The sequence below is a fragment of the Phymastichus coffea genome, unplaced genomic scaffold, assembly GCF_024137745.1.
Source record: "Phymastichus coffea isolate CEN01 unplaced genomic scaffold, Cenicafe_Pcof_1.1 PCOF00058, whole genome shotgun sequence".
Classification (NCBI taxonomy): Eukaryota; Metazoa; Arthropoda; class Insecta; order Hymenoptera; family Eulophidae; genus Phymastichus; species Phymastichus coffea.
In genome coordinates, this window is record NW_026706869.1 from 1,547,152 (window position 1) to 1,569,474 (window position 22,323).

Here is a 22,323-nt window from a genome sequence, read left to right on the forward strand (position 1 = left end):
CGTAGAAATGTAAATCATGAAAAATAAATTTCTCAAGCTTCTAGTTTATATTATAGTAATTAATTTACATTTACAATTGCAATAAAAATATTGTCTACTGCGATGCGAAAATTTTTTTTCAATATTGTCACTAAAAACGTTCATACAATAATAACCTTAACCTTAATATTAATTAATATTAATGTATATGCAATTAAACTTATCCATATGAAAATAATCTCGAATTAAAATGATCAAATTCATGTTAATATTAATTTTCATGGCATTTATTTATACATGTTTTGAAAGATACATATCTTATTCAAATTATATATGTATATTATATACAATTATACAAGATTAAAAGAAACTTACGACATCATCGAGTTCATTAAAAACATACAAAAGTTAAAAAGTGGAATACATACACTTGTTAGGCAGTAAGAACGATATATATATCATAATTGCCTTGTATACTTAAAACACATTTAAATACATGTGTTGCTAAATTGTCCGATAAAATACTGTTCAAAGATGAAGTAAAAATACTGTCCACATTGATTCACATCAAATCTTGAAAAGTAGTCGAGCGAATCATCATTACGTCTGTTATATTTGCACTCATTGCCAAAATACTTCTTATACATATTATTCTAGTAGTTTTTATAACAGTATTGTCATGTTTTTTTTGAGAATCTGAAATCTATCTAGATTTGCGGTTGACTTCCCCACACTCTTGATATTCCAGTCCTCGCGAGTTTTTTTCCAATCGTTTGTACGACAAATCCTAGTTTCTGAAGTTTTTCGTGATCGAGAATTTTTCTACCGTCAAATATGTATGCCGGCTTCGTCATGTGTTCGTAAATCTTTTTATAGTCCAATTCCTTCAATAAAATTCATAAATGAACACTTTAGTAATAAGCAGTGATATAGAGATTTAATGAGATATAAAACGTACCACAAACTCATCCCATTCTGTACAGATAATAATTGCATGGGTATTTTTTGTTGCGCTGTACGCGTCTTTATAAATACTGATTCGGCTTCTAACTTGCTCTGGTTCTGTCGTGATCGAGGGATCAGTTAAATCGTTGATGACTTGTTGTTCTTCGACCTGAAATTGCATAACTCATTAAGCAGGACGTATGCAAATATCTTAATTGAAAAATTCAGATACGACTTACTTTAGGATCGTAAAGGTGCAGTACAGCGCCTTCGTCTAATAGAGTTTTAGCTACGTGTATTGCTGGCGATTCTCTAGTGTCACTTGTATTTTTCTTGAAAGCGAAACCGAGCAGTGAAATGTGCTTATCGGTCACCGTGTTGAACAGAGATTCTATGACCTGAAAATAACAATGTCAGACATTTTTATTTGGAACATCCAAGTCACTACTGCATATTGAACGGTTAGAATAAATGACCTTGGCCGAAAATCGCGACTTTTGATATTCGTTCATGTCAATGACCTGTTGCCAATAAGCAGCAACTTCCGGAAGGTTCAAACATTCGCATATATAAACAAGATTAAGTATGTCTTTCTGGAAACACGAACCACCGAAGCCAACCGAAGCTTGTAGGAATTTGGGACCAATTCTAGAATCGAGACCAACTGCGCGCGCCACTTCGGATATGTCGGCGCCCGTTGATTCACATACAGCCGATAAAGAGTTGATACTTGATATTCTTTGGGCGAGCATTGCATTTGCTACCTAAAATGCAAGAAAACACGATTATTACCTAATTACAGCGGCTGAAAGTTAAATGAATGAGCTGCGGACCAATTTGGAAAGTTCCGAGCTCCAAGTGTTGGTCGTGAGAATGTTTTGCCTTGGTATCCAATTTTCGTACACTTGGCATAGCTGCTCGATCGCTTCTTTGCCTTTCTTCGACTCTTCGCCGCCGATCAATACTCTGTCGGCGTTAAGCAAGTCTTCGATAGCTGTTCCTTCGGCTAAAAATTCCGGATTGGACAATATCTACGGCACATCCAGCAAAATCAAACGAGGATTCGCTCAAACTCATTGAAAAATGAATGTACCTGATAAGAGACGCCAGATTTGATATTAGCTCTGAGTATGTTGCTAATGCTCTCGGCCGCTCTTACTGGCACGGTACTTTTTTCAACGACGATTTTGTCACTCGTCGCCACTTCGGCGATCATTCGCGCAGCGCTCTCCACGTACTTGAGGTCGGCCGCGCGACCTTTACCGTTACCGCAGGTCTTGGTTGGCGTGTTGACGGAAATGAATATCAAATCGGCTTCCTTGATCGCCTGAAAAACCGTCGCATGCCTTACGAACGAGAACCGCGCGAATCGAATGACGAGAGGACCGGTTGTACTTACTGGCTCGATGTCCGACGAGAAAAACAAATTGATTCCGCGACATTTTTGAACGACTTCGTCCAGACCAGGCTCGTAGATGGGCAACTTGTTGGAATTCCATTGATCTATTCTTTCTTTACTCTTGTCCACCACGGTGACTTTTATGTGAGGACATTTTAACGCTATCACACTGCAGGTGGGACCACCAACGTAACCAGCACCGATACAACAGATCTTGCTTATCGGCATGGTTCACCTTCAAGCAGAATAACAATTAACAATGATTTCGGAATCTTTGAAAACGAAGTATAGAGAATTGGTCAAAGTGGTTCGATTGTTTACTCAAAATTTTACGACAGTGAAGGCAACGAATGCAAAAATCTCTCCAATGTTATTACATTCTTTAGATATTTTTTCTCAGAAGTAGGACATTTTCCTTCATTTAAGAAAGTTTTTTAAGAAATGCAGTAACATTCGAGACATTTTCGCTTAATTTACAATTGCCGAATCCAAATATTTGTGGATTTGAAAGCGAACTTGTCAAGTTGTACATTCTTGAAGATATTGAATCGAAGTACTTTATAATAATCGTCCAAGTCGTACCGCAGGAATAAAATGATACGGGCGCAAAGGATCGGACGATAATCTGCACCAGCGAAGCGCTCAGTTTCAGTTCCGAAACTAGACTACGCGGACTATTGTCGACTTTACAACCGAAGAATTAGAAGATTGCCATTGGATGGGAGAACCGTGAAAAAGGAAAAGATAATTGCTCGGCTGTCTGATGGTAAAAGGGAAAGTGTATTTTAGGAGATAAGGCGAGAAATTGGAAAGCGAGCGAGGAGTGGAAGCTCAGCTACGCGGCAATTGGCCGGACAAGCTAATTTTTCGTTAATGAATCATTCATGAAAATAACTATATACTGTCAAAATATAATATTAATTTCTCAAAATTCATCTCACCATACAATCTCTACGTACAACTTAAATTACTCGTTAGATTCGCAATAAAATAGCGACTTGAAGCGAAGTTGTCTATTCGCAAAAAATAAAAATCACAACTGCGAAAGTAACTCCGAGCGAAAAGTTTCGACGTGCAAGCAACAAAGAAAACCAGCGATAAATATAATCTCATCGTTCAATATTTATGCTTAACCAAACACTGGCACCGTGAAAAAAGAAAAGAAAAAAAATAAGCCTGTACCTTGTTTCGTCACGTATTTAACACGCAAGTCCCACGTAGTGTACGTACGTACGGTACAGAAGCTTCCTGCCGACTGACTCGATTTCTTCCTTGTCTAGCCGTGAGACTTTCTAATCTCAGGTTTTCACGTGCATCATCGTCATCCGCTTGCCAATAAGTTATTGAACGTGTTATTTTTTTTTTAATGGCATTTTAACGTAATACAAAGTTTTCTGTGAAGCTATTATTTATATAGTCGTTGACTCACACGCGGAACTGAAGATAGATAAGATATTATTTTTGGAACGCGTTTTTTTTTTCTATTTTGTATACAGAGTTATCGTGAGAATTACCAGTTGAGCAGGAACGACTTTTACGAAAATGGAATATATGACACTAAACGTAAAAATAGTCAAATAATTTATCTGATAAGGAATTAAACTACACAACGGAAATGATGAACTTCCTATATAGACTTGATAAAACCATTACGATACTTGAAAAAATTCGCTAATAATTTTTCGTTTCTTTAAAGATTTTTATAAATTGAAAAGAAAAGATTGTCTCGGTAAAGAATTGCATTGATTGGCACTTGCGATTCAATCACGAACTTTCTTACAAATGAACCAATGGGAATAATTTTGTTGACTAAATTAAAACGAAAAACCTAAAAAATTTTGACCCTTGGTGTTCTGGTAGAAAAACATCTATGTAATGTTTGCATGATTTTTATTTACAGTTTTTACATTGTTTCTTTTACAATGTTGAACTTGTTTTTTACATCTGTCACTCTACATTTAAAAGTAGCAAACTTCTACATATTTACATTGTGGTCTTTGTTACGTACGTGGCGTGTGTACGTTGCAATTTCTGTTTTTTTTTCAAAACTCTATATTACTCGTCACAATCATCCCTCCATACCATTTTTAATTAATAGAGCTTCTCTATTCGTTACCTATGCCTATATTACGTTTAGCTGCTTCGACACGAACCTATAATTGTTTTCTTTGGTAGCACACGTTTAAAGTATAAATGTATGTTATTCCGCAACGCATTTCTTGCGTCTGAATTCCAGCAACGCGCTTACAAACTTTTTTAAAAAAAGTGAATTCCGTAACCGTGGTCTTACAAGGTTTTTCTTCGTGTACTGTTCCGTTGACTTCTTTCCCCCTACAGCGAAATAGCTTGGCACTTTCCGAATTCGTATTGCCCCGTTACAGCTGCTCGATGATGTCGTGGTCGTTCTTAAACGGCTTCCTAAGATTATTTACCGACGAGTATTTGGAACGCTGCAACTCCTTGGTGAAGTAGAGAATGGTCTTGGTCAAGCCGTCGACCAGCGGGACCTTGGGCGCCCAATTCAAATATTTGTTGGCCCTCGCGATGTCCGGTTTTCTCCGCTGCGGGTCGTCCTCGACAGCCGGCAGCTTGACGATCTGGCTGGTTCCGCCGACCAGTTGTTTGATGATCATCGCGAAATCTTCGATGGTATTTTCCACGGGGTTGCCGATGTTGACGGGCTGGCTGTAATTAGCGGCCATCAAGGCAACCAAACCGTCCACCAGGTCCGACACGTACTGAAAGCACCTGGTCTGCTTGCCGTCGCCGTAGATGGTAATCGAGTGGTTCTGCAAGGCTTGCAGGATGAAATTGGACACGACCCTGCCGTCGTTCATGTGCATTCTTGGGCCGTAAGTGTTGAATATCCTGGCGACTCTGACGGACACGTTCTCTTGGCGTGCGTACGCGTAGCTGAGCGTCTCGGCGACGCGCTTGCCCTCGTCGTAGCAGGCGCGCGGCCCGATCGGGTTGACGTGGCCCCAGTAGCTCTCGGACTGCGGGTGCTCGTCGGGGTCTCCGTACACCTCCGACGTGCTGGCTATGAGGACTCTGGCGCGCACGCGCTTGGCGAGGCCCAGCACGTTGATCGTGCCGAGGGTGTTGGTCTTGATGGTTTTCACGGGGTTGAACATGTAGTGCGGCGGGCTGGCCGGACTCGCCAGGTGGTAGATCTCGTCCGCCTCCACGTAAAGCGGCCGCACCACGTCGTGGTGCACCAGCTCGAAGTTCTCGTGGCCGATCCAGTGCTCGACGTTGCGCTTCCTGCCGGTGAAGAAATTGTCGACCGCGATGACCTCGTGGCCGGCGAGCATCAGGCGGTCCACCAGGTGCGAGCCGACGAAGCCCGCGCCGCCGGTCACCAGGATCCTCTTGCGGTCCTTGTAGTTCAGGAACTTGACCGACGGGTAGCTCCTGTGGACTCGGCTCTCCAGCTTCGACTCCAAGTACTTGACCTTTTCCTCGAGCTCCTGGATCTTCGCGCCTGCGTCTGCGCCCGCGCCCCTCCTCCACTCGCTCGCTCGCCCGTCCTTATCTGCGCTTATCGACTTGGCGCCGAGCCGATCGCTCGGCAGCCAATCGCCGCTACGACCGCGCTCGTCGCGCTCGCTCGTGCTCGCGATGCTCTTGTAAATCACCAGCACTACGACTGCTGCGAAAAACACGACGACTAACAATTTCACTCTCCTCTGGATCGACATGTCTTGCTTATTTACTCACTGGTGAGCAACAAATTATGATCTATCAACTCACATACATTATCGCAACGCCGAACTACGCTATCATCGCAATTCACTCGGATCGCATAGCTAATTACAAAATTACCCGCAACTATGTCTATGAAACGTTCGTTTCTCTCTGTCTTTCTCTCTCATAGGTCGTCCGGCGAGTCTATAACAAATGAAACAGAAACCCCGATGCCATGAGACCTTTTTTTGTATTTTTTCAACACTTGAAAAATCATATTATATTTTGACAGTTTGCTTTACGTGTTTTTCTTTTTCTTTGCATGTCATATAAATTGTTTTCTTTCTCTAAATTGTACACGTTTTTGTCTGGTTTCATTTTTTGAATGGGTAACAACTGCATTCTTTTAGATTTAGTAATTAATAAAAGCAATGCGAATTGTCTGTTACTGAATATCTTAATGAACGTGGTAAAACTAATAGCATTTGTTGATTTTGTAAGTATGAAAATTGTTAATTTTTGTTATTAATGTACAGAGGCTTCAAGACATCAAGTTATTGCATTGAATATAGTCTGCAAGTAAATAAAATAATTTGTTTTATGTGCATTGATTCATTTTTTCCGAGACCTTTTAATACTGATTACATCTTCATGCACAACACTATTAAGAAATAATATTGCTATGTGGATAACCTTTTCTTTGATCTTTTGCAGAATAACCTTTAATTAATAATTAATACCAGATTTAGTGACTTGTCTCAACCAATAAAAATCTAGAGTAAAGACAATAAAAATTTTAGTTTATAAAAAATACATATTGAATAGACGTTAAAATTATATTATTTAAATGAATTCTAATCTTTTTATATCGTGATATAACGGTAAAATTGAAACATCAAAAATATGATTGATTATATATAGTTCGTTCGATATCTGAATTTAAATGCTATCAAAACAAATGTTTGAGAAAATAATGCAGCATATAGCAGAAAATGATTGAAACAAACCCTTTGCTGATTAAACGTCATCTACGCATAAAATGTTTGCACATTATTTCATTCGATTTCAAATTTTATCACGCACATGCGCGTAGATGCGGGATAACACACATACACGCACACAATTGCAACAGTAGACTGTTACACAAAAAATCAGCAATTCTCAACTTCGGCCCATTGAAGCCTCCGTACACGCGTCCTCTCGAAATAATTCAATAAAAAAAATATTACATGACACTGTTGTTTATACTCACGTTAATAGTTGATATCACAATTTTGAATCGGACCTGTTAACTGGCCAGTTCCCCTCGAGTGGCGATGATGTTAATGATGCAAGGATACGATGTGGCTTTTGAGACAAAGTGCAAAATAACACACACACATACATACACATACACACACGCACACATATATACACACTGTGGAAGCCAACACTAAGAGCCGAATTTGCAAGGTCCAAAATTATCACCTCGTGTCCCCCGTGATGATACACAAGCGACTGCCTTGTCGCTTTGCTTGTATATCCTGGTACAAGGGAGATAGAAAGCCCTCTCCGACATTTACAGACCGGTGACTTAAGTAATCTCGCGAATATCAGCGCTACTGATTTTATGTTTACACTTTTTTTTTAATTATTGGCTATATCGATTGTGCCTTCAAAAATCGTTAATTTTACATTTGGATATTTTTGCACGTGGCTTAATTATTGGAGGAAAATGCTAAATGTCTATTTGAAAATTAGAGCAGTGCTCCGAAATTGAAAATTCACTGTTATCACGTATTAATATCTTATGACTGATTTAAAATATATATATGTCGAGATAAAACAATTGCACATCACATGAGCAATCAACTTCCTATAAAATAATTGAATAATTGTAAATATTCATAAGCACATAAAAAGCTTTTAAAGATTTGATGAATATATTTATTTATTGTTCTTTTTATCTTACAGCATATGAAAATATAAAATAAACTATGAAACAACTTATTTCCTGCAATAATTTATAAATAAAAAAGGCTACAAAAACTATATGCTTTTAAAATAATAAACAAATTAAAAAGAAGAATATATCTCACAGTATCTTAAAAAAATTAAAATAAAATAAAATAAAATTACATATCAAAACAGTTACTAGGAATTCTACAATCTTCTCCATATAATTTATAAAATATTCTATCAATAAAATATCTGTAGTAAGAACTAAGTAAGAAAGATTTTATAGGATTATTACAGTACTTGTAAATAAGTTCACACATTTTTATCATCTTTTTCAATGACTCTTCATTCAATGGCCAAACAGTCTCTGTTTCTTGAAACATAAATTTTTCTGAGACATTAGGATAATACTTTTTAAATTCAGCCAAAACTTGTGATATGATGTTAGATTCACTTACCTGAAACAATTTTTACATGAAATCAATGAATTTCTAAAATATTTATAAAAAATGTATTATAAGTACATACTGGGTCAACAACTAGTTCCAGTTGTTTCAAAGTTGGCCAATTTTCATTACATACTTTACATTTACATGTGAAGTAAAAATTTTCTTGCAAAATTTTCTGTCTTATTGATCTATCCATTCTTAATGATGGTCCATAACTATCATATAGCTAAAAATAAATAGCAGTAAGTATCAAAATTTGCATATTTTTCTATAGTATTACAGTACATTATATCCAGAGTACCTGATCGCCTTTTTTAACAGGAGCAATGGTAAACATAACAATTCTATTCTTTGGCAAAAATAATCTGCTAACATTAGAAGCACAGCTATGGTTAATAAAACTACTAAAAGGAGCAATAACAGCTCCTCTGTTTGAGTCACACGTACACTCAGAATTTAAATCTTGACAAATACAGATGGAACCTTGATACTAAAAAGAAAAATATAAAAATATTTTTTCTGCATTAAAATAATAAAACTATAATTATAAAAATTATGGATTGCACCTGAAAAGCATTGATATCTATGACATGTCTTATATTATGCAATATTTGTTTGATTTTTACATGAAAATCATCATCAACTTCATTGTTTACATTTTTCTTCTCATTAAAAATATTTGTATACCTTGATAATAGCTGTATGATTTTTGAGAGTAATGCATCACCAACTTTATCTTTCTCGTCAGTATTTTGTACATTGTTTGATAAATTATAAAGAGATCGAAATGTATCATATTCCAAAACTTCACTAAATAATAGGGTTAAATTTGTTTCTGAAAAAAATAATCAAAAAGTTCAGTTAAATGATAAGAGCTCTCTTTCAAAACAAAAAGTAAGAATACTTCGTGCTCTATCAATAGCTTCTGCCTCATTTAACACACTGTGAAGACCTTCCTTATTAACTGCTTTAATGAATAATCTTATTGCAATTGTAACATCAGATATAGCATTGTTATGATCAATATGCATGATTGGTATATATGAAGAAATAGTACATTCTATGTTGTGATATTGCTTCCAAGATTCTTTTTTACAAGACTCAGTACAGTACATTGAAATAGTACAATTTTCACATGGAATTCCATTCCAAGAAAATTGCAAGCAGTGAGAACAAATAATGTATTTTTGCTTGTTGTTTGGAAAAGCAATATAACTATTTTCAATAATAATAACTTCTCCAGGTTTAATGTCTCTAGTTGCAATAAAGTGTCTACCAAATGTTTCATCGAACATTAAAGCTATAGCTTCAGAAACATTGGGTAATACTCCAGATTGTGCCATCTGAGGTAATTTTGGTGGCTGTTGCTTATCATTAAAATTAAATCCTTGTGATTTCTGTTCATTCAGATTTTGACAATTCATTAATGATAAACATTTATTTTTTTGAGCTTCAAGTTTGGATTTTAACTCAATAGATTTAGTAAGTTTACTTGCTCTTTCAATGTCAACTAAGCATTCTTTAAAACGATGTATATGACTCAAAATAGTAGATCTACTATAATAGCTTTCAGCTAATTCTTCAGAATTTGTTGGTGCAAAAGCTATGCTTTTCGAGAAGTACCACAGTATGGACTTGTGAATACTTTCATTGTGTTTTTCTTTAATGTAAAGATCATTTCCTTTTTGACGAGTATTTACAGAGATCTGCGCATTTTTCTTGCGAGTCGAATGACTAACCATAAATTCCGCGAATTCCTCGTCACGTTCAATGCGTTCGTCCCATTTGCTTTTCACATCCATTTTCACATTACATCTCCTTACATTCAAATTAAAGAAACTGCTTTGTGAACTAAAAAAGTTATAATAATACGTGATTATTTATTTTTTGTTATGATAAAGGTGGTTTTATTTTGTGTTGTAACCTCGATCTTACCAAAGTAATTTAAAAAAGAATTAATTCCGTAATGAAGATATGACATCGACCATATGTTATATTAAAAACTTGGACTTGTTTTTAATTTGAAATCGATTTTTTAATGTATACGTTTTATAGAAAAAACGCTGTTTCTTAACGTATATGTCATGTTATATAACTACTAAATGAATAGCATTACTGCTAGGGTAATTTCAGGGTTTGTCGACGACTGCCGTTTTAGACCTCTTCTTTTGTTTCTAATTTATTCCTAGTAATTTTGAAGTTGGTATAAAATCCTTGAAAAATTAAAAAAATATTTAATCAAATGTGAGATTGAATATCGTAAATATCGTTTATTACATGCAATAAATTTAATATGAAACATAAATTTTTTTTTATTTAAAAATTAATAACAAGTACAGTTATTATTACCGGAAAAATTATGACGTGAGCAATTTTCAAACAAATCTAGCATTTGAATGTTCAGTAGGTTATTATATATTTAAAAGTCACTGTATAATAACATTTCGACTCGAATATATACATCCGACTATTTCTTTCTTCTTTTTTATGACTGTCTTATTGTCTACAGATAATTTTGACGCGATTTTCGACCGTTGTTTACATACATACTATCTTCATTGGTACTATATGTACATCTATATATATGTAATATGTTTGCTGGTGGAGGCTATATCATGAATAATGTGGTAATGCTGATACAACAGGCCAAAACTTGTTGCCAGGAAACGGCAGAATGTCAACTAACAGGTATAACCTTAATTGTAGAATAAACAAAGTATTAGATCGTAGACATTTTTGAAGTATTTTATTACTGCAGCATTTTATTGTTAAACACAATGAAATGATTTTTTTAAATAATGTATACAGATCCGGATTTGCTTGGATTTCTCGCACAACGGTAGCCAAACCGGTTTCGGCGAACGTCAGATACCTTTACGAGGTGTACCATAATCCTAAAACAAGGATTTTCTTTGTGCCTTTGGATAACTCCACTAGTTTGTTATCGCCTTACTTTATGTTTAATAATTGAAAAAATAGTATTTAAGTAAATAGTTTATAAAAGTGCTGAAAGCGAATACTGTGTTGTGTACAAGTGCTGTGTTTCAAAATGTACTATGCTTTTCAGAGCAAGCTGTATTGTATTACAGAATCAATGGAAAAATTATGGATTTGCGTTCAACCAATGTACCTCCTAGATACAAAGGCCAAGGCATTGCAAAATTATTGACAGATGTAAGGCAACAAGAATAATATGTTTAATAAATGTTTATCAGTTTCCAATTCTTTGTTCTTCTTATGAAGACAGCTTTTACTTATGCAATAGTAAATGATTACTACCTGTTTTTAACATGCACGTATACACAAAAGTATTATCTTGCCAATAAAAATAAAGAATTAGAAAAGAGAATTGTTGGTCCTAAGAATATTCTGAATACATAACAGTTGCTTAATTATTTGATAAATTTGAAGAATTATCAGATCCAGACAGTGCCCATAGTTATAAAAAGAAATAAACTCAAAAGGTTTGGAAAAAATATTTCTAATTAAATAAGATTTTTTTGTAATATTAAGCTAATAATCTCATTATTTTATAGTATTTTCTGATTAAATCAATAAACTGTTAAAAATGGATGAAGTGGAGTATGAAAGCATAATTCACTGGTGTTGTCAGAAGCAGTATTACAATGACATGCTATCATTTGCAAAGCAAGCAGTAGATTTATATTCCGTAAACGATCGGATCAAAGTTCTTCTAGCTGTATCTTATACTCTGAACAATCATTTCAAAGATGGAATGAAAGAAGCTACATCATTGGTAATAATTTGCAATTTCTGAATAATGATAATAAATGAAATATTCTAAAATATTAAATTCACAGGCATCTAATGAGCAATCAGATACAGCTCTGTCAGGTCTGTTAATCCAGAGCTACATATTCAAGATACAAGGAACTGCTGAGCGTACATTAATTGTTCAGATTGATACAAAGATTAGAGAGGATCACAGGAAAGCAAATGCTTCAGCTTTATCATTAGCTGCGTTAATTTTGGTGCTGTTTGATAAATACGATAAAGCTAAGGAGTATTCTGAAAGAGCTTACAAGCTACATCCTTCAGATACTTTTGTACTTTTAGCTAGAGGATGGTCGTTGTTGACTTTTAATGATTTATCTCAGAATCCAGGTAAATATTGTATTCTTCTTGTACTTAACATTTATATTATAAAAATATTCAATTATTCATTACATTTTAGATAAATATTTTGAAGCAGTGCTCAAAGATGACAGCAGACATTTCAATGCTTTGTTAGGCTCTGCAAAAGCTAGAGAATTGAAAGGCGATCATTCTGGAGCAATGCTTATTATCAATCCTCTCATTGTACGCTATCCAAAACTCGCTATCCCTCTTGTTGAGAAAATGAATAATCTTTACGCTCTCAAAGAATGGGATCAAGTTATGGAAATGGCTAATCGCATTTTATCTTTTGAGAATAACGACATCGATGCATTTAAAATGAAAGCTATTGTCGTGATGTGCAAAGATGGAGATTATAATGAGGCATTGAAATATGTGCAAACATTTTTTAGAAATCTTATTGTTGCTGAACCAAGGAATGTTAAATTGTTTGTTGAGAATGTCAAACTGTTCACCAGACTTGCCGTCAGGAATCAGACTATTCTTGGGGAACTTTTCAAAGTTACTGATAGGATTTCTCAACAAAATGTAAGTATTTTAAAATAGGTTATCATCAAAATTATCTGCTATTTTAAAAATTCTTATTCAAATTGATGTTTTTCAGGTAGGTAACAGTTTATTGATGGTAGAACTTGGCAACTTATGTGCTCGAATGGCAAAGTACAAAGATGCTGAACACTGGTATCGTTCAACTGTTCGTGTTGACGAATCCTCCTTTGCAGCTCTCACTGGTCTTGCATTATGTCAGATGCACGATTCTACGCCCACAGCTGAAAATTTAGCAAAACAGCAGATCGATTTTCTGTTGGAGATGCATTCGGCAAGTGCTGAATTGATGTTTATGTCAGCGAGATTGACAAGAAAGGATGCTGGTAAAGCCATACCGATGTTGGAGAAAGCTGCTACGATGTTGATGGAAGTAGGTGGTTATTTTAATTTGGGAAGAACAGCTCAATCGTTTTCTCTATAGGCATATAGTTTTCCGGTCAAGACTGTTACTGTATGTCAAATGCGATGGCATTAGATTTTTGAACTACATGTTAGTTCGCATTCAAATCAAATCATTTTAACTTACTCACAAATATTATAGTTTCAGAAAAATAAATTAGTCAGTTTACGAGAGAAAAAAAACTACTATACTTTTTCACATTCAGACAATGAGTGAACATTACAAAGCAAAACCGTTAAACAGTTTGAATGAAGAGGGAGAAGGGATTGTCACATAATCAGATGTAGTTATTAATTTGTTATTTACTAAAATATTTATAAATCAAATGTAAAAAGAAATTGATAATTATATCAACTAAGTACTTAAATAAAGTATATTATTAAACTAACTTTATTAGATAATATATCAAATAAAGTAATTATAGCAACTACGATAAAATTAGCATTTTATAATTCCAATAAATACATTTTTGAATAAGCATAGAGTATTCGTAGAAAGCTTTACTTTATGTTTTTTAAATGATATGTTAAAACATATTGGATTGTATTTTAATTGAACAATTGACTAAAAGAACAATTTTGTCTTTGCAGAGCTGTAGCAAACTTTACTACAGTTGCGAGTATTTAAAACAGTTGAATCCGGACTTGTGCATGGAGATTGCAAGCGAGTACCTATTGCACACAACTAGCGGCTCTGAAAAAATGACGAGTGGGAAAACTGCGTGTGTGAAGTTATTAGAGCACGTGACAGACGCGTGCCCAGGCTTGAGCTGTGCACTACTATTAACGGGCAAAGTCAAGATGCAGATCGGCGATTTGAATGGTAAATTTTTACAGACCGTTTGGGTTGTCTCGTAATACTGAGTTTGATACACGACAGGTGCTTTGGCTGCGTTGAAAACATTGCTGGATAACGTGGATCGAACGAGTGCGGAGGCTCACTTGCTAATGGCTCGGATTTTAGTGAAGCAAGGCCACTACGAAAACGCCTCGCAGACGCTCGAGATAGGATTGAGTTACAATTTCAAAGTTAGGGATGATCCGCTTTACCATATGATTCTCGGCTCGATTGCTAAGGAAAACGGAGATCTCGAAGGTAAGTAAGAGCAAGAAGAGCAATCGCGTAAAACCAAAACTACAATCAATTACTTAGGCGCCGTGAAAAATTTGGAAACGGCCAAGTCTCTAGTATCCTGTCACAAAACCGGCACTTCTTTGTCCGACAAAGCGACTCTTTATCTCGAATTGATTGACGCTTACGCTGGGCTGAGGAAATTCTCCGAGGCGAGCACACTGATGGAAGAAACTCGTTCGTTACTGAAAGGAACCTCGGAAGAAGGTCGAGCGGTCATCGGTAACGCGGATCTGTCTCTTCACATGAACGACGTTGACAGAGCTATTGAGTTTTTGAATCAAATTTTGCCTGGACAACCTTACTACTTACAGGCACATACCAAACTGGCGGATATTCATTTGAATCACAGAAAAGATCGGAATTCGTTCGCTAAGTGCTTCAGGTATATGTTGATTCACCTTCTCAAAATACTCTATTCGTTCTCAATGGGATTTGTTTACTTACAGAGATTTGGTGGAGAACTGCCCTGGATCGGAGACGTACCGTATGTTAGGCGACGCATACCTCGCCATTCAGGAACCGGAACGAGCTATCGAGGCGTATGAATTTTCGTTGAAGAACAACCCCAAGGATAAAAATCTCATGTGCAAGATGGGAAAAGCTTTGATAAAGACACACCAGTTCGTGAAAGCTATTAATTTTTACAAGGATGCTGTAAAGCAAGAGGGTTGCCGAGATTTGAAACTCGACATGTCTGACTTGTTGATGAAACTGAAGCAGTTTGACAAAGCCGAGGAAACTTTGCTTGAGGAATTAAATGGTTAGTCGATTGGATTGATTGTACGTTGCAGTCTTTAAATGAGGACTTTCGTTGTGACAGAGGGACGAGGAGCAACGGATATTGCGACATTAGAGACACGTGGAAAGCAGCTATTACTGTTGGCGAAAGTTCGTGAGAAAGCGGGAAAACTGCAAGGCGCGTTGAATACCTTGAAAGAGGCAAAGGATAACCAAGTGCGTTATCTTCAAAGAGCGACCATGCTACCGAATTTGCTCGATCAGAAGAACGTGCTCGCGGATATTTGCTTCACTATGGCTGAACACGCAACGTCTATTAGGGATTTCAATCAGGCGGTTGACCATTACAAAGAGGTGCTCACTTATAAACCTAACGACGTTAAAGCTTTACTTTCCTTAGCGAAATTGCATATGCAGGTATGTTGTTTCGAATAAAATGATTTTATTGCCAATTTTAACTGCACATTACGCTCTAGATGAACGATCTTGAAATGTGCACGCACTACTGTCAGATTCTGCTGAATGCTGATCCAAATAACGAGGCTGCTTGCGTGATGATGGCCGATTTGGCGTTCAGAAAAGTTGATTTTGACACCGCAGCCTTTCATTTCAGGCAGTTGTTGTTGCAGAAACCTACGTATTGGACTGCTTTGGCAAGACTCATCGAAGTATCTCGTCGAACAGGTAAGAAAACTAACGCGATATTGTCTATCGCCAAAATGACATATATTGTTCATAGGGAACATCGAGGATCTTGGTGAGTGGCTTACTCGCGCAGAGTCAGTAATGGAAAAGCCCGAAGCAGGTTTCTACTATTGCTCCGGTTTATTGGATTGGCGCACGGGAAAGTTTAATTCGGCACTACGAAACTTCAATGCTGCTCGTCGTGATTCTGAATGGGGACAGCAAGCAATTTATAATATGATCGAGATTTGCTTGGACCCGGATGACGATAATAATGTAGTATCCAGTGAGATTTTTAGCGATGATGATGCGGATATAACTGATTCTAGAAGCCTGGCTTTGAAGAGTGCGCAGCATCTTTTACAGGTAGAGAGAGTTTCGTATATATAACAAAGTATTGAAATGGACGTGTAATATATTACTCTTGTTTTTGAATTTAGGAACTGAATCCCAAAGGCAATCCACAAGAAATGTTGACCCATCGACTTCTTGGCAATTTTTTCCTGCTTGCAACTAAACAAAAGCATAATATCGAGCGAGCTTTAACAGATTGCACGGCTCTCGCCAGCCAGGAAAGTCTTCGAGATCACGTGGGCCCAGCACTCGGACTTGCCACTGCTCACATACTTTTAAAACAAACTCCGCGCGCAAGGAATCACTTGAAGCGCGTCAGTAAGAATACGTGGACTTTTGAGGATGCCGAGTATTTAGAGCGCTGTTGGTTATTACTAGGTAATAATGTTATTTCCAGAAATTAGTACAAAAAGATAAGTCGATTGTTATTTTTGTAATGTATAGCCGACATCTACGTGCAATCCAGCAAATATGATCTAGCAACTGATCTTCTGCGCAAAGTACTGCAGCATAACGCAACATGCGTGCGAGCGCATGAACTCTCTGGTTACGTGTCAGAGAAGGAACAGAACTATAAAGAAGCTGCGATAAAATATGGGATGGCTTGGAAGTACGGTGATAAGTATAAACTAAACATTGGTTATAAACTCGCTTACTGTCATTTCAAGAGCAAACAGTATGCAGATGCGATTGAGGCTTGTATGGAGGTGCTGAAAGTCGATCCTGATTTTCCTAGAATTAAGAAGGATATTCTTGAAAAAAGTATTAATAATATTAGGACGTAGGATTGTTAGAAAGTTCTTGTAACCAAAACTACTAATAATAATTATAACCATCCAATAATTAATTCATTTGTACCTTTATGTAGTATTGTTTATAAAAGTTCTTGAAATAATTATGCACATTCCTTATGAATTAATGGCAACTATTGGATCATTTATTTAAATAATGAATTCTGTGATGCAAAAAATTTGATCATAAATTTCCGTAACTCCATTATTATTATTGATTTAACTTAATAAAAGTGCTACAATGTTTATCACTTTCTTTTTCTTTTCAAACGTGATGAAGTATTAATTTTGACAGCTGCTAGCTATCAGTCCGTCTTGAAGATGATTGATTAGTAGCTCTCAATGGCAGATTAGACAGTAGAGTATAATATGATTTTGGTTATGAAAAGTAATGGATCATACAAGATAATATAATAACTGATAAATAATATTTATTAATTTGTTGGCTAACTAAAAGAATCACATAACTGAGTTTAGTGCTTTCATAAGCATAAACCGTTTAAAGAAATATCTAGTGACAAACATTCCCCAGACTAGCAATCATAATACATTCAACCCACACTAGTTGATCATCACAGAGATCAGACTTGTATCTTGTATGCGCCATGCGTCACCGCTCCAGCGACAACACATTCGGACATAAATCTTACGATTTAATATCAAGATAATCCTAATTGATATATGATATTTCCCGGTAGATTAACGGCACATCATGAATGTGCAAGCAAAGTCGGTACCAAACTCATCGCACTTGCAGACGTTGCAACCGTCGGGGGTAAAAGTGGACCTAGGCGTGCAAATTTGATCTTTAGCTTTGCTGTCAAGAGCCTCGCAGGACATCATGGTGCAGATCTTGAATAAACCATCGGCCGAGCAGGTGCAGGTGTTGCACTGCTCCTTGAAGTGGCTGTTTGGGATGCAAACTGGAGCTGAAATCGGGAGAAAAGCACCGTTACTCGCGTGTTCTTCGTGTTCTTCCTCCGATAGGTCCATCGCGTGAGCTGCTCGTAACGATCGACAACTCACCTTGGGCAGACTTGACGGCAAACTTGGTGCTGCCGTCTTGGTTCCAGATCTTCCGGTCACACCACATCCTCGTGCAGGCGGCGGACAGGCCATCCTCCGAACAGGTGCACGCGTTGCAATAATCCTTGAAGGTCTTGCGGGGCTCGCAAAGCTGCTTGGCTTCGTGCTGAACCTGATGCACTTTCATGGTGCCGTCGGGATTCCAGATGTTCTCGTCGCACCACATCCTTGTACAAGCGGCCGTCAAGCCATCCTTGGAGCACGCGCAGGTGTTGCAGTAGTCCTTGAAGGGCTTATTGGGCTCGCACACTTTCTTCGGCTGTTCCACGGGACACATCCGCAGAGTGCAAGCTGCGCTGCGGCCGTCTTGACTGCAGACGCAGCTGTTGCAGTTGTCCGGGCTGAAGGTGGCGCCGGGAGTGCAGTACTCGCCTGAAAACCCGAGAGGAAGGCGTCGGTTGACGGAAACGCACTGAGCAGTCCCGAGCTCTGCCCGTCCACGAGATCGCGCACTCACCGTCGTTGGTCAAGCGGCGACTTCTTGCCTGGACTTGGGGCCCCAGCGTGCAGACCGCCGCGGTGCCATCTTTGCCGCACGTGCAGGTGCTGAGCGCGTCCAAGTGGAACTGGGTGCCCGGCTCGCAGATCTTCCCTGTGCGCTGCCGCTCCGGACAGACCATGTCCGTGCAAGCCGCGGACTTCCCGTCCTCGGAGCAGACGCAGTTGTTGCAGTTTTGCTCGAAGAGCGAGTTCGGCGTGCAGAATAGTTTTTCGGCTGGAATGCACCAGATACCAGATTACCAGTCAGCCGCAGACGAGCTGCTTCGACCAAGAGCAAATTTATATTTACCCGCTGCGGCGCTGACGGCGAACAAGGCGACAATCAGAAACTTCATTTTCGCGTGCTCAGTGTCTGCGTGGTTCGCTAACTCTTGGAGTTCACCTTAGCTTGTGTTCGCTTTGCTGTGAGCTTTCAGTATGATCAACTCCACCGAGTGCAACACCTTAAATACTCAACGCGGCTATACGTCAGTGCCAATCAAGTCTTATCGTATTGACGACGTGCAAATCGAAGCGAGCCTCTCAGCCGCACGCGTCAACAGCATGACGCTAGGAAATGTCCTCTTGACGACTGTTTTATCGTGTAGCGAGATGGTAAACAGCAATTGATGAAAAAGATATTTTTAATACCAAATGCTTTATTTTATATAATATCAGGCTGTCGAATGTTCCAGAAATGAAAATTTATTAAGAATGTACGCTGCACTAAGTTTTTGAAAAACTAAAATTTTCGATGCGCAATTATTTGTAATGACAGAGTACAGCTTCTTAGCTCCGATTAACTTGTTATATGACACAACCCGTTAATAAGTTAGTTAATAATGACAAATTCCAATAGCTTTAAGCTAAATTCATTGTGAAAAACTGTATTGTAATTAAATAATTTCGACAGATTTTGAACGTTTCTTCTCTTTGGAAAAAGGTGGAAGAAAACCTTAAAAACGTTATTTGAATTTGATCATTGAATTTGCCATATTTATAATGTACTCTTATTGATAGTCGATTCTTATCTTTTATCAGAACAAGAAAAAATATCTTTGAGTCGTTTAAGTAATTCATCACGGTACAAATCAAATCATAGGTAGAGTTTGATTATGCCAGGGTACCTCACGCAAGCCTGACTGTACTTAATGTTACTATGCGATTTTGAACATTTGTTTACTCGTTTTCGTTATAGTTTCGAACAGCCAAATATATTAATTAGCATATATTTATTATAATTCGGTGTCTTTTTTAGTTTTCTGTAACGGTGGAAATGCATTCACATGTGTTAGTGTATTTGATTTTTTACTTATCCTTACTTAATATTTATCAACTTCAAGAATAAACTTGAAGAGAATGTTAATAAGATTACTTTCAATCTACTGATATGGAAGTATATCCACTCTTAGCGAAGCAATAACGAATGCAGAAATTTGTAAGGTACAAATGGAAATACATAATATATATGGATAGAGGATGTAGTGACTAATAACATAGTACAGATTTACAAAGCATTTGACAAGTGTTTCGATGATTAGATCGAAGATTACTAATCAATTGTCTATCGCTTGTCTGTGACAGTTACTCTTTTAGATTATTCTATTTTAGACAATGGACAAGTGCCTCGATAAGTCTATTCTTTAACTCCAAGTTATTAATAGCGTTCAAGGATAACATAATTTAGTGTGGTTTCTTAAAATAATTCGAGAAAATAGAATAATCGATATTTAGTATAAAAAATCTTTATGAGCGATGAATATCAATTAAAAAAAACTTAGTTCATTCTTCAACCAACAGAAACGAAAATTTCTTCTCTTTTTTATCTGTTGGATTTCATGATTGGAAATGTCGTACTATTTTGCATATATTTTTTAGTTCATATTATTAATAAGTATCGAGTGATCAAAGATAATGTGTTTACGACGCCCCGGTAATTTGTGTAAAAATCTTGTTTATTCTAATTATTATCAATACTGATCCACTCGAACAACTCTTAACGATGCAGTGATATTAATCGGCATTAATTTCGAAAGGTTTAGATAAATGATGGGTAGATTGACATAATATTTTCTTCGCTCCTGATCAGATGGGTTAAGTTGATATGGAAAACAAGGATATAAATTAATAAAATTTTCATTATTGAAAAATAGTTGATTCTTGATGCTGAGTTGAAAAACGAATGGTCGTTTAATTCCATGCATGCATTGGAAAACTTTCGCATTTTCTAATAAATTAAATGGATGGTGAAAATTTTTTTTCTCAATTGGTTCTGATTGATTCTTACTTGAAAAAACGAGAATATAGATGCATAATTTTGATTCAATTGTTTTATGATAAAATGTTGATATTACTTCACTTGAGTTCTGTAATTTTCATTCACATTTTCACGTTGAGTGGAAAGTTATTGCGGATAACGTGTTTTAAATTTGTTCATGATCGATATCAGCCTATTATGAGAGCAAGATGAAATCAACGAGTACAATGTTCGAGACTAATTGATATCAATTTGAAGTAGAAAGACAATTACCGATATGAAATTTTCTTATGTAAAAAACAGATTTCGCAGTAAACACTATTCCACCCCTTCCAAGCGCGTAATATCCACAATTTTCATAAAACTTCCGGTTCGAGAGTGAGAGGGATCGTGTTCTTTACTAATATATATACTTATGTGGATTTCTACTTTTAATGTTATCTTCGTAAACCAAAGTAACAAGAACTTACAAAGAGATACTGAAACACCGATTTTCTAAAAATGTAAAAAACGTGTCAGATGCGTCTAACGTGCCTTTCATTCTAACGCGCAGGTATGAATTTAAAAACTCACTGAAATTGAGACTGATTTACAATTTTCGTATCTTGAGATACCAATTCTACTTACTGTAATTTTGACAAGTGATATGAATAGAGGAAATCTATGTCAATTAGATAACATGCATAATCAACGATTTTTAATGGTACTGTTATTGATTTGAAAATTGAATCAAAAAGAAAAATGTGAAAATTAAAATTATGTCTGAAAATTTCTTCAAACATGCAATTTTTATACCGATGTTTGATTCACCATTCAAATTTTAAATAGCGATATAAACGGGACGAATTAGGAGCTTTCATTTGATAAAAAGGGTTCTCTTATTTTCTTTTTCTTCGAAAATTGAAAATCAATCTTACATCTGTCCTGTTACAATAAGGTTTTTTATAAACAATTCTCTGTACATATTTATCATGAATGAATAAGCTTCATGCTATCAAAACACTGTTATAGTTCCAATCTCAACCAATGAAATTCACATGAGTTGATTTAATAAGTGAAGATATCGATTCATAAATGATGATAAAAAAAAGACACTTCCCAATGGTTAAAATCAATTAATAATTAAAAAAATATTTCTCTCGAACTAAGCAGATTCTGTTAAGGATGGCATTGATAATTACAAATAGTTACATCGTGATAACAAATAAAGATGTGCTCTACAAAATAAAAATCTTCATAAAATCCTGATTTGAGACGAACTTTTCATTTCTAGGACATTCGACAGCCAGATATAAAATGAAGCAATTGGTATTAAG

At 36.5% G+C, this 22,323-nt stretch overlaps 4 protein-coding genes across 9 annotated transcripts; 1 reads left to right on the forward strand and 3 right to left on the reverse strand.

Moving 5' to 3' along the window:
* Positions 1-271: 271 nt before the first annotated feature.
* On the reverse strand, positions 272-7,560 carry LOC131666274 (UDP-glucose 6-dehydrogenase). Of its 6 annotated transcripts, none has more exons than XM_058938791.1 (8): positions 7,263-7,560; positions 2,324-2,558; positions 2,018-2,251; positions 1,758-1,955; positions 1,401-1,688; positions 1,164-1,322; positions 938-1,093; positions 272-863 (listed from the first exon to the last, which is right to left on the reverse strand). In XM_058938791.1, exons 2-8 carry the CDS (start codon positions 2,549-2,551, stop codon positions 687-689), a joined length of 1,440 nt encoding a protein of 479 aa, XP_058794774.1. In that variant the 5' UTR covers positions 2,552-2,558; positions 7,263-7,560; the 3' UTR covers positions 272-686. The 6 variants fall into 6 exon arrangements, with proteins under 6 accessions (XP_058794774.1, XP_058794776.1, XP_058794775.1 ...); XM_058938793.1 differs by lacking the exon at positions 7,263-7,560 and adding an exon at positions 3,506-3,583; XM_058938792.1 differs by lacking the exon at positions 7,263-7,560 and adding an exon at positions 2,881-3,006.
* A 395-nt stretch (positions 7,561-7,955) lies between these two features.
* On the reverse strand, positions 7,956-11,058 carry LOC131666355 (SET and MYND domain-containing protein DDB_G0273591-like). The gene is made up of 7 exons (XM_058938963.1): positions 10,747-11,058; positions 10,333-10,610; positions 9,302-10,248; positions 8,964-9,232; positions 8,699-8,887; positions 8,477-8,623; positions 7,956-8,406 (listed from the first exon to the last, which is right to left on the reverse strand). Exons 3-7 carry the CDS (start codon positions 10,197-10,199, stop codon positions 8,125-8,127), a joined length of 1,785 nt encoding a protein of 594 aa, XP_058794946.1. The 5' UTR covers positions 10,200-10,248; positions 10,333-10,610; positions 10,747-11,058; the 3' UTR covers positions 7,956-8,124.
* A 149-nt stretch (positions 11,059-11,207) lies between these two features.
* Positions 11,208-17,322, forward strand: LOC131666354 (tetratricopeptide repeat protein 21B-like). Its single transcript, XM_058938962.1, has 16 exons — positions 11,208-11,383; positions 11,465-11,571; positions 11,809-11,861; positions 11,934-12,154; positions 12,219-12,522; positions 12,593-13,062; positions 13,139-13,453; positions 14,074-14,305; positions 14,363-14,578; positions 14,636-14,999; positions 15,064-15,377; positions 15,438-15,772; positions 15,832-16,039; positions 16,095-16,405; positions 16,480-16,771; positions 16,838-17,322. The coding sequence occupies exons 4-16, from the start codon at positions 11,966-11,968 to the stop codon at positions 17,176-17,178; spliced, it is 3,891 nt and encodes a 1,296-aa protein (XP_058794945.1). The 5' UTR covers positions 11,208-11,383; positions 11,465-11,571; positions 11,809-11,861; positions 11,934-11,965; the 3' UTR covers positions 17,179-17,322.
* A 297-nt stretch (positions 17,323-17,619) lies between these two features.
* LOC131666356 (balbiani ring protein 3-like) lies at positions 17,620-19,201 on the reverse strand. Its single transcript, XM_058938964.1, has 4 exons — positions 19,061-19,201; positions 18,728-18,985; positions 18,211-18,642; positions 17,620-18,113 (listed from the first exon to the last, which is right to left on the reverse strand). Exons 1-4 carry the CDS (start codon positions 19,104-19,106, stop codon positions 17,884-17,886), a joined length of 966 nt encoding a protein of 321 aa, XP_058794947.1. The 5' UTR covers positions 19,107-19,201; the 3' UTR covers positions 17,620-17,883.
* Between the last annotated feature and the right edge of the window lie 3,122 nt (positions 19,202-22,323).